This window comes from Tasmannia lanceolata, unplaced genomic scaffold (genome assembly GCF_043159265.1).
Source record: "Tasmannia lanceolata isolate RefF3 unplaced genomic scaffold, GAP_Taslan_0.1 ptg000016l, whole genome shotgun sequence".
Classification (NCBI taxonomy): Eukaryota; Viridiplantae; Streptophyta; class Magnoliopsida; order Canellales; family Winteraceae; genus Tasmannia; species Tasmannia lanceolata.
The window spans coordinates 89,236-101,290 of NW_027518693.1; the positions used below are offsets into that span (position 1 = coordinate 89,236).

At 37.8% G+C, this 12,055-nt stretch overlaps 1 protein-coding gene across 3 annotated transcripts; it reads left to right on the forward strand.

The window, feature by feature from the left end:
* The first annotated feature begins 255 nt into the window (after positions 1-255).
* Positions 256-11,817, forward strand: LOC143848154 (uncharacterized). 3 transcript variants are annotated; one of them, XM_077357000.1, is made up of 6 exons: positions 256-488; positions 7,082-7,143; positions 7,250-7,400; positions 7,668-7,848; positions 10,357-10,919; positions 11,176-11,817. In XM_077357000.1, the coding sequence occupies exons 5-6, from the start codon at positions 10,384-10,386 to the stop codon at positions 11,618-11,620; spliced, it is 981 nt and encodes a 326-aa protein (XP_077213115.1). In that variant the 5' UTR covers positions 256-488; positions 7,082-7,143; positions 7,250-7,400; positions 7,668-7,848; positions 10,357-10,383; the 3' UTR covers positions 11,621-11,817. The 3 variants fall into 3 exon arrangements, with proteins under 3 accessions (XP_077213115.1, XP_077213113.1, XP_077213114.1); XM_077356998.1 differs by lacking the exon at positions 7,082-7,143 and having other exon boundaries at positions 7,197-7,400; XM_077356999.1 differs by lacking the exons at positions 7,082-7,143; positions 7,250-7,400; positions 7,668-7,848.
* The last annotated feature ends 238 nt before the right edge of the window (positions 11,818-12,055 follow it).

The window sequence follows — 12,055 nt, forward strand, 5'->3', positions numbered from 1 at the left end:
ACTCTAATAGCTTAAGTTTTTGTAGTGACTGGTTGTTTCACACCAGAATCCCAATAATAGCTGTCCATCCAGTCATTCCCAAACACCCATAAAGAAGACTCCTTCAACTCTATATTCCACACCAGATCACAACAGTTTTGGGATGATCGAACGGCTCTGATAAACTGAATACAGGGCCCACTAAGCTTCAAAGCCTACTCCAACGTCCTCCACACATTGCAATACAGAAAAAACAACCTTTCAAATTCATATGCGGCCAAAGCAAATCCTAGTTTCCTTACAAAAATAGAATTCTCCATCATGTGGACCTGGAGAGAATCCTTAAATTGAGTTTTGATTGAACTCGAGTTCTCTCTCTCTCTCTCTCTCTACAACCAAAACGCACGCATCGTTTGCTACAGATCTATAGGTTTTATAGTGGCAGGATCTGAATACGTTCGTAGATCGATTCCTTCTAAATTTTTGTCTCATTTCAGAGAATCATGCAGGTGAGTCGGATCTTATCTGATTTCTTTTTATTTTTTTCCCCTAGATCTGGCTGTATATGAGGCGAACATGTGGTTAGAAGTCTTGTTTTCTCTCATTAGATTATATTATTTTAGATATTTTGCTCATCTTTTCTGGATTTTTTTTTTTTTTACCTTGATCTGGCTTTAGACGAGGGGAACATGTTGTTAGAAGGCTGTTTCTCTCATTCGTTTATTATTTGAGATATTTTGCTCATTTTTTCTGAATTTCTTTTGATTTTTTCCCCTGATCTGGTTGTAGATGACGGAAGCATGTGGTTTGATGATAGAACACCGTTCTATCAGATAGAAAATAAAGAAGAATATTGATAGATTGAGAGGAAAAGAGAGAAGAAAGTGAGCTAATTCGAGGAAACTCAGGCCTCCAATGAGTTAATTCGAGGAAACTCGACCTCCAACGTGCCAAGCACTAAACGTGATTTTATTTCTTGCTTAAAAAGCCATACTGCATCTACATCTTATAGAAAATAAGGATAGCAAAATAGGAAATATAGATTAGCAAAATAGGAAATAGGAAAATAGAAATACAGTGCAATATGGAAATCTAGCTTAATTAAAATCTTCTAAAAAAAGGAAAGTGATCCTAACATTCCTCCGCCCTTAATTTCAACCTTGTCCTCAAGGTTGATTATCCTCATCATCATAGTCGGAATAGCTAGCTGGCTCGATCATCAACGACTGTTTTTGTCTGCAACGATGACCCTTATGCCACTTCTCATCACAGTGCCAACATAGCCCCTTAGTCGTTCGGTCCTTGAGTTCCTCTTCCGTCAACCGCTTCAAATGCATGTTACGACCCGTGGATTCAATGGGACCTTCTTGAAGAAGATCAGGGGGTCGACCAGTAAAGCCATCATACGAACATTGACTATATTCATTTAGTCTTTCCTCCTGCAATCGCGCATAAGAGATAGCCGCCGTCATCGTGCGAGGACGATACATCTTGACTTCACGATTAATGTCTGGACGGAGTCCTGTGACAAACGTCCCAACCAGCTGTGGCTCCAACCAATCTCTAGCTCGGTTTAAGAGTCGTTCGAAGTGACCTTGATTCTCTAAGATAGTTGTTGTTTTCTGTATTTTTGCTAGCTTGCCACGGACATCTTCGTATCCAGATGGGCCAAAACGAACTAATAGACCTTCTACGAATTCCTTCCAAGTAGGAATTCCATGACAAGTTGCTTCAAACCAATCATACCATTGAGTAGCATCTCCCTCGAGATTGATGGAAGCGATTGCGACCCTGAGATCCTCTGCCGTCTGATGGAATCGAAAATATCGCTCCGCTCAAGACACCCATCCAATCGGATCGCTACCATCCCACCGTGGAAACTCGATTTTAATCCGTGAAAAATTTTGATCTCTGTCAAAATATGTTTCGCCGCCTCGATTATCACGTTCATTGATCCGACGATCACGAAAGTTTGTAACGCCTTGTTCATTTTGATCCTTATGCACAATAGTAGATTCAGACACAAGATCAGGTCTATCTTGGGTGGTCATCACTAGAGGAAGATTCAGAATTTGAGAGACCAATTCTCTAAACATCTTCATTATTTTCTCTTCGAAAGCTTGGAATCTTGAATCGATCTTTGCATCCAACTTCGATTCGAAAGCTTGGAATCTCGAATCGATCTTCGCATCCAACTTCGCTTCCAAGGCTTGTTCTCCCGATGACGAACCATTCTTGTTCCCGGCAGCCATGGAATAAGCCTTCAAATCGCTAATACCGAGCTCGTTCTTTTGAAGACGCGTCAGAGGCATCCACCAAGAAAGTGCTATGATACCAACTTGATAGAACACCGTTCTATCAGATAGAAAATAAAGAAGAATATTGATAGATTGAGAGGAAAAGAGAGAAGAAAGTGAGCTAATTCGAGGAAACTCAGGCCTCCAATGAGTTAATTCGAGGAAACTCGATCTCCAACGTTCCAAGCACTAAACGTGATTTTATTTCTTGCTTAAAAAGCCATACGACATCTACATCTTATAGAAAATAAGGATAGCAAAATAGGAAATATAGATTAGCAGAATAGGAAATAGGAAAATAGAAATATAGTGCAATATGGAAATCTAGCTTAATTAAAATCTTCTAAAAAAAGGAAAGTGATCCGAACATTAGAATGATGTTTCTCTCATTCGAGTACATTATTTGAGATATTTTTCTCATATTTTCTTGATTTATTTTCCTAGATCTGGTTTTAGATGAGGGGATCATGTTGTTAGAAGGCTCTTTTTGCTCATTCGATTATATTCTTTTTATTCTTTCAGATATTTTGCTCAACTTCTCTTGATTTCTCTGATTTTTCCCCCTAGTTCTGGTTGAAGATGAGGAGAGAATGTTAGATTGTATTCTTTTATATACTTTGCTCATCTTTTCTGGATTTATTTTGATTTTTTCTCCTAGATCTAGTTGTGAACCAGGGAAACATGTTGTTAGATTATATACTTTAATTCTTTTATATATTTTGCTCATCTTTTCTGGATTTATTTTGATTTTTTCTCCTAGATCTAGTTGTGGACTAGGGAAACATATTGTTCTTTTAGATATTTTGCTCATATTTCTGGATTTATTTTGGTTTTTTTCTCCTGGATCTGGTCGTAGATGAGAGAACATTTTGTTAGATTATATTCTTTTTATTCTTTCAGATAGCTCATCTCTTCTGGATTTCTTTTGATTTTTTCCCTATATCTGGTTGTATATGAGGAGAACATGTTGTTAGATTAGTTTCTTTTTATTCTTTTAGATATTTTTCGTATCTTTTCTCAATTTCTTTTGATTGTTTTCTTAGAGATCTGGTTGTAGATTAGGGGAACATGTTGTTAAACTTAGAAGGCTGTTTTCTCTTATTGGATTATATTTTTATTATTCTTTTAGATATTTTGCTCATCTTTTCTGAACAACTTAGAAGGCTGTTTTCTCTTATTGGATTATAATTTTATTATTCTTTTAAATATTTTGCTCATCTTTTCTGGTTTTCTTTTGATTTTTTTCTAGATCTGGTTGTAGATGAGGGGAACATGTTATTCAATGGATGTTTCTCTCATATATAGATTAAATATGAAATTTAATGTTCTTGTTTTTTTAAAATTCTGTTCTATTCTTTTTTTTCTTTTCTTTTCTGACATTGTTTGATGGTTCTTTCTTTCTGAGATTTAGGTGCTACCCTCTTTTTCTTCTATTGGAATTATATGCTTCAAATTTATTTGCTTTTTGTTATTAAATATCTCGATGTATGAAACTTTATAGGTCTGAGGGTTTGTGTTGATTTTATATTTGGAATCTAGATGGTAGTACCTGGAAAGAGAGAAGATATCTTTTAATTTCTTTCTTTTTTTTCTTGGATTTGGATCTTTGAGAAGCAGGAATTCCGTGGAAGTTTACTTTATGTTGGTTATTCTATTTTCTAAGGAAAATAATTGCACCGAAATGGCACTTGATTCTGATGTGGATCATAGGATCTGCCGATATCTTCTTTTTTTTTGAAAATTAAAAGGATCCGCTGATATCTTGACCTAATAAAATAACAACTACGCATTTTTTATGACAACAATGGAAAGAAAAAAAGGAGGGAGGGAGGAGGAGGAGAGGGGGGGTGGGGACTTTACCCATGCGATGGTTAAGACTATTATCTTTGCGAATGCAAATTGCAGTCACTTTACAAAGTTCTCAAACACCTGCTCATTCCTTTCTCTCTGGATGATCCAGATTGTAGCTGGCAAAATCACATTTCAAAGTAATTTATCTTTCTTCCTCCAGGGAACAAAAGACCAACACTCCAAGAGATCGGCAAGCCTGGCCAGGAAAACCCGATATAGGATAAATCTATTGAGAACTTTGCAATCTGCACCATGCACCGTACATCTCTAGCCAGCCTGCAGTGTAAGAGCATATGATCCGCTATCTCCCCTGACTCCAGGTAGAGAGCACAAATGGTCCACGATGAGCATATGAAGATTGCGAAGGTAGTCCACGGTGAGGATCTTATCTAGAAGGCGAATCATCCAAATGCACATACCCTCGGGTGGCGCTGGGATGCCCTAGGGGTGAGGATCTAGGACTAGAGATGTGATGCTAGAATGAGTTGACGTTGAAAACCCCAAGAGAGCATCATGTCCAAACCCTCTTGTCTTCACCGGTCATCTTTATAAAGGAAGCCCCCAATATTCCCACCAACCTTGCTTGCTACCTGGTCTAATTCTCTATCAAAGAAATTTATCTGGAAGTTGATCTTACTCTAAGATGCTACCTTCTTCCTGCTCAAAGGAATCCTTCAGCAGCACCTCCTTTTCAGCGACTACAAAGAATAGGTCTGGGAACAGTTCCCAAGGTGGAGCCTCTTGGCACCATGTGTCTACCCAAAACCTAATTCTGTCTCCTCCGTAAATTCTGAATCGTATGCCTTCTTTGAACTTATGGTTCTGTTTAAGGATGTCCCTTCACACCGTTAATCCGTTATGTCTATAGCTACATTAGATATTCAGTGGCAATCCGCTGTGTCTATATCAGTCCTTAGATATTCGGTGCCCTTGTTAGGACCCGTATTTGCTCTCTATCAGCCTTGTCCATAGTTTATCTCTTTCCTCCCCAAAGCTCTAAAGTCACTTCCCAAGAAGGGTTGAATTCACCTCTTTTACTGATACCCATCCCACCTGACTAGGTGCATTTTCTGCTTTTATCCTTACCCCCACCCCCCCCCCCCCCCCCACCAAAAAAAAAGAAAAAAAGAAAAATGGGCATTGGAACAACGACAACTGATAAATGAGGATGTTAGCTAGTACGACCTTAATGAGCGTGATCTTCCGTCCCAAGAAGACCAAATTTCGCTTCTACATATCCAGTCTCTGCTATTGAATCCCAATCCCTTTTCCTTGGCCTACCCACACACAGAGGAAGGCCTAGAAATACTCTGGAACTAATTGATAGACTTCTAGTCTAATAAAACAAACATATTTTATGAAGATGTTCAACTACATATATTCTTGTTATTGCTTCTACTCATATTCCTAAAGTGGTTCCCGCTCTAATAGCTCTGGATAAATTAAATACATTGATTAAGATACAAATGCTTCTTATTCCACAATAATAAGAGCACTTTTTCATTCTTTCATAATTCAGAATATTTTTAGCAGATTTACTTTCTCCGATTTAAGTTTAGTTTTGGTATGATATTATAGTTCACTCCTCTTACATTTATTTGGTGCTCCAAACTCTAGAAATTTCCATTTGCTAGCGATTGTAGTTTTCTGGTATTTTTTATTTTATTTCTACTACTACTTCTCATATTTTCTATTTGGTCTAGGCATATATCCTCTATATACATATTCACTTACAGATGTTCTACTTTTTAGATCATTTGTTTGATAAATGAATGTTTGCCTGTATTTTTTATGTGAGTCTATCAATCGTTTTGGTTTTTGTAAGATTCATACGTCTTTCCTTGATTTAGCTGATTTGAACTCTTGAAATTGGAACTGGTTTCTCAGTCCCATGTCAGGCTTCTACTGCGGTTCCATCATAGATTCCTCGCTTCTGAAGTCACCCTATGTTTATTTGTATTGTTGAAATAATTTTTACATTTGATGGGTTAGTCGCAGGGGCGATGCCACATGTAAAGAAAGGGGGACAATTGCCCCCCTTATTTTTTTGGAAAAAAAAAAAACCTTTATTTTTTAATATTTTTTTATACTTACCCCTTTTTAAAAAATATGCCCCCCTTTCCAATCATCCCTAAGATAGAAAACAAGTTTAAAATTTTAATGTTACCATTTTTATCTCCCTTCTTTGTGCAAAATTTACTATAATTTTTGCCCCCTTGTGCAAAATTTTAGATAGAAATTTTTTCTATCTTAATTTTAAGATAGATAAAAAATTACTATAATTTTTGCCCCCCTTGTGCAAAATTTCTGGCATCGCCCCTGGTTAGTCGTGCCATTATTGTTTCGGTATTGTATCTGCAGTACTATTGTTTCCTATTAAATTACTCTTCTAATGTGGTAAAAACATCCTTTTCTTGCTTCTGCTAAGATTATGGGAATTGACACTCCACATTCACGAACTTTAATCCTTTGCCTTTTCCCAGTATGCTTCTTCCATCTCCATTTTCATGTTTCTTGGCCCTGATTGCCTGGTGATCAGTTTTCCTTTAATTCTTGCAACTCTGATTTATTGCAGGCGAGATGGTTTAAGTTGCAGGTTTCTAAATGTTGTTTTATGTTGTTCTGTATGAGCCCTCTTGCGTCATTTATCTTTTAGTTAATTTTGCTGCCACTTGGGAATTGATACCCACTCTTTCATAGTGGCTTCCTCGCTTCATTAAACACAAATTTCGTTCTTTGTTGATAGATTTTTTGACATTGTAACTGCAATTAAGTGATGATTATAAAATGGTAAGATGAAGGGAGGAATGCCACTGTATTATGACAATGGAATCCTCTAGATATCATTTCCAATTTTATTATACTTCAATTTTTTATCCTCCTTTATAAGCACTTTAATTTTTAATCTATTTTTTAAGCTTTTTCCTAATGACTTTTTCCCCCTACTGTTTAAGTCCTTTGTGAGATTACAGTTGGGTGGATATATATGGTGCTTAGATACTATGTGCAAGTTCAGGTAGTATTCTCTGTGGTCTTGTTCTAATTTCTATTTAATTATATTTCTCATAGGTAATTTGGATGAGAAGGTGAATGATAGAATCTTGTATGGAATTTTGGTTCAGGCAGGCCGTATAGTAGACTTATACGTACCTCGAGATAAGGAAACCAATCACCCTACCATTTGCCAAGTACGAAACCGAGGAGATTGCAAATTATGCTGTCAAGCTTTTCTCTGGCCTCGTCTCTCTTTACAATAGGACACTGAAATTTGCGGTGCGTCTTTGTTTGTTCATACTTCCTAAATCTCAATCTATTTCTTAGTTCAAAACAATCTAGAATTTACCATTAAAAAAAAAATACAATTGAGAATCAGAACTAATCCCAAAACAAATGTCCACATCTTAGATACTTTCTAGATCATCATAGTCCTGAGTCATTCTAGCTTACTTTTTGTGAGGAGTGGGGACCTTTATGGTACATCCCTCCATGTTTGTGACATGAGATTCACACCGTCCTGGTAATTTATGGGTTTTGGAACAGATTTCTGGGCAAGACAAGCCCGCTCAAAATATGTCTACTCCTTCTACTCCTTTGTCAAATTCGCCTCCTAAACCGAGGTCGCAGCCCGTTCCCATAAACAACACAGTGAGTTTCCAACTGCCATTCACGCCATGCAGATTTTCAGCGTTCACCCAATCAGACTCTCCAAATTATCCACAAGGTGATAAAATTTTCTCTCGACTTGTACTATTAATTAGCTTCAAATACTCAAAATCTCTGTGTTCTTATTTCCGTATAACTTTTATAAACAGCATATCTCCTGGGCTAGTAATTAATGGATATAGATCAGATTTCAGTGCCAACAACTTTGACTACAGTAGACGCGTCTTTGGGTAGCATTGGCCGTTTCGAGGCTCACTCGAGCCAAGCGACATATGACTCAAGAACGTAGTGAGTCTAGAAACCCAATTGCCTATCCTTTACTAATCTCTACTGGGTAATGGATCCTTTGTAATCTCAGCGTGTACTACTACTACTCATGTGGTGGAAGGGTAGCGAAAACAAAAATTTGTAGGTAGTTTTGGAAGTAGAATCAACAAGTTTCAGGGATTGCTAGTTGCGTACTTGGGATATGGGTTTGCTTTAGTTTCTGTTGCTTCACTAATGTAGCTTTTTTTTTTAACGGCGCTTCACTAATATAGATTAGAGGGGCACAATTCTATTCTGTTTGCTTCTATATATATGTCTATATTCAAGTATTTATTTCAGTCATATGGTTTTAAAAAGGTACTGTGGTTTTCTTATTAGTGAAGTGGCACATTTCTGTTTGTTTTTGTCTATATTCGAGTATTTATCAACGTATATGATTGATTGTAGTTGATCTGATTTATGTTAGAGCAGCCCTGTGTCTATCTGAGTTAAGATGCACATAGAAAACCTTCTTGCTTCCAATGTGACTAGGTGACTAGGCTGTGGTGTTTTTGCTTCCCTATTGTAATTGATATATATATATATATATATATATATATATATATATGAGGAAAAGGATTGTACACTCGACCGTACCTAAAGTTAGGTACGGTAGAGTGCCAAATCACATGGGTCCCCCATTTTTGGTGGGCATCTAAACCATTCATTTGCAAGGCCCCATCATAGATAGGGTGCATACCAAAAATCAGCATCATTGAATCATCCTAACCCCTCCAAAACTGGAGGCCAAAATGGGCAGATTTGTGGACAAACACTGTCTGTCCATTTTGGCCTCCACAAATGGATGGGTTAGGATGATCCTATGGAGTTGATTTTTGGTATGCACCCTATCTATGATGGGGCCTTGCAAATGAATGGTTTAGATGCTCACCAAAAATGTGGGACCCATGTGATTTGGCACTCTACCGTACCTAACTTTAGGTACGGTCGAGCGTACAATCTTATTCATATATATATATATATATAAGCAGCCCCTTTTCCAAAACAGTCGCTCCCCATGGTTACAAATATCTGTGTTATCTTCGAAGAGGAAAATGATACATTCGCCCCCTTTTCTTTCCCAGGCCACCCTTGTACCCCTTTTCGGAATTACCTCAATTTTCTGATTCATAAAAGCAGGAAATTCTGTTTTAGAGTGAATCCAAAATGAGCAGGGCCTTGATGTTTTTGTCGTATGTTGTGTATCTACATTGAGATTTTATGTCGTACCTATCTATATGCTTCCTTAGCAATAAGTTCTGTAGTTGGGAAAGAAAAATAATAGAATCTTAATCCTTTTTGCCTACCCATTCCGAACTTGTTCTTGTCAAAACCTCTGGAATGTCAATAGCTTTAGGCCATTTTGGATTTTGAAAATCAATTGTGAGTCCAAAACTGATTATTGGACTCAATTAAATGTAAAATTTAGTCTAAAACATTCCCAAATTGTTCGTGTCCAAACCCCTCTGGAATGTCAATAATCAGTTTTGGACCTGCTATTGTATTTCAAAATTGAAAACAATCAGGGCCTTTTTGTGGTTGATTGAATTGATGGGCAGGAATTGAATAGGGAAATTATTCGTGGTTGAGGTACTTTTTTCACATCAAGGTTGGGGAGGCAGGAAATTCCAGAAAATTATTATCTGCCTAACTTTTGTAAAGAATAGCCTCATTCCAAATAGGACATTAGTGGAAAGATTTCATGAAAACCTCGTTTGTGGCAACTCCACAACATCTTTGTTTGTGACTTGGGTCGATACTTACATCGTACACAGGACTTAGGGTGGGCCTTTAGGGTGACCCAGGTCGATCGTGGCTAAATGTGGGCCCACTCTAGGGCACCATAGTGACATTGAAAGATTCTGCAGAGCCAGATTGTGTGTTTTACTGGTGGGGTCCATATGTCTACTGATTTTACATTTCACTTTATTTGTGAAATGTAACTCTTGGAAAGCACACAACTTACCAGCCCCCTTGTTTGGGAGGAGAAGTCTCTCTGCCACTGTAGCCCAAACGGATTGATTATTGGAATTGAATCAGCGCTCTCTTCTCGCTATTCATCTCATATCTTTGCTTAGAGCATTCGCCATTGTAATCGCATTGCATCTTCTCTGCTTAGTGGGTTTTCATTTTGTAACCCATGTATACAAAATTATTCAAAAAAAATTCTTTTATTTTTCAATTATCCATACATACATATGGTCTTATATATTTGCCTTGCTCTGTTATCTTATCCTTCTTCTCTTTCCTCCTTCTCTAGGCGCTTAATGACAAGGAACCTTAAAGCATGTTTGGTATTCTTAGCTCTAGATTCAACGACGGAGAAGGATCAAAGGGTGGTGATGGTTCTTCGCATGGATCTTCACATGGTTCTTCGCATGGAAAGTCATCCAGACATCGAAGCATCGATAGTATATTCTCCCTCCCAAACTTCCTCTCTCGAAGCACTAGTAAGAAGGCCAGCACCCTTGCTGATTGCCTCACTCAAACGAATGATAATCCCCCCGACGCTCTCCCTCGAAGTATTAGTAGGAGGAATGATAGCATCTCTGATGGGCTCCTCGACCGAAGTGCGAGTAAAAGAAATGACACCTCCTCTTCTACTGACTACCTCCCACGTACCGCTAGTAGAAGGAATGACAACACACAAGACTTCCTCTCACGAAGCGCCAGTAAGAGGCCCATCATGTTCTCTTCTTCAACCGTTCGTGGGAAACCGAAGCCCCCACCAATTGAGAAGAAGCTTGAATGCTCCCTAGAGGACCTTTGCAATGGTTGCATTAAGAAGGTCATGATCACGAGAGATGTTTACACAGAAAATGGGTAAGTTATCACATACTAACCTGTCTCTCTCTCTCTCCCCCTCTCTCTCTCCTATATATAGAAAGAATATACTTCCACCCATTGTCACAAATATCTCTGATCTCCCCTATATATAGAAAAAATATAATTCCACCCATAGTCACAAATATCTCAGACTTTTTAAAAATATTACAATTTTATCGCGACATTTTGATAAAAGGATGAAATCCTGAAATAATCCTGAAGTCTAACAATGTTCATTGCTTCTTTTCTATAGGATGATGATTCAAGAACAAGAGCTAGTAAGGATAAAAGTGAAACCAGGATGGAAAACAGGGACAAAGATCACATTCGAAGGCATCGGAGATGAGCGACCGGGAACCCTTCCGGCCGATGTAATCTTCTCCGTCTTAGAGAAAAAACATCGTTTGTTTAAGAGAGAAGGCAATGACTTGGTGTTAACAATAGAAATCCCATTAGTGAAGGCTCTCGCAGGCTGCAAGCTCGCGATCCCTCTCTTGGGTGACGAAAAGATGACTTGTTCATCTGACGAAGTCATCCACCCTGGATATGAGAAAATCATCAAAGGCCAGGGCATGCCGGATGCCAAAGAGAATGGGCGGAGAGGGGACCTGCGGATTAAATTCCATGTTAATTTTCCGAAACGCTTGAGCAAAAGACAACGATCGGATCTTTTTAATCTTCTTCAAGATAGCTCTTGAAGAATTTTCAAATTTGATTTGAGTCTTTTGCTAATCTTTCTTTTTCTTTTATATTCTTTTTTTTTCCTTGCATTTACATTCAATATAAATACTCAACTTAGATTGTACCATATATATAGAAGCATGTGGATATACATTTAAATTACATTTTTTCCATGCCATAAACATATACCAATCTGTCTCTTTTTTGTTTGGCACCTAATTATGTGTAATTTTTTGGGATTCTAATGGGTTCAAGTTACTTTGCTCTTTCGTGCCAAGAAATTCGTGGGAGCTATAAGAACAAGCAAGAGGAAGTCAAGAACAACTATCAATTTTCTCAGTCAAATTAAAATCAGGAAAGATAACCCGAACAAAGCATCATAATGTTTTACAAGATCAACGGTCTCGATATCACGAGTTTTTATATGGTGTAACCCACACAGTCCAGTACTT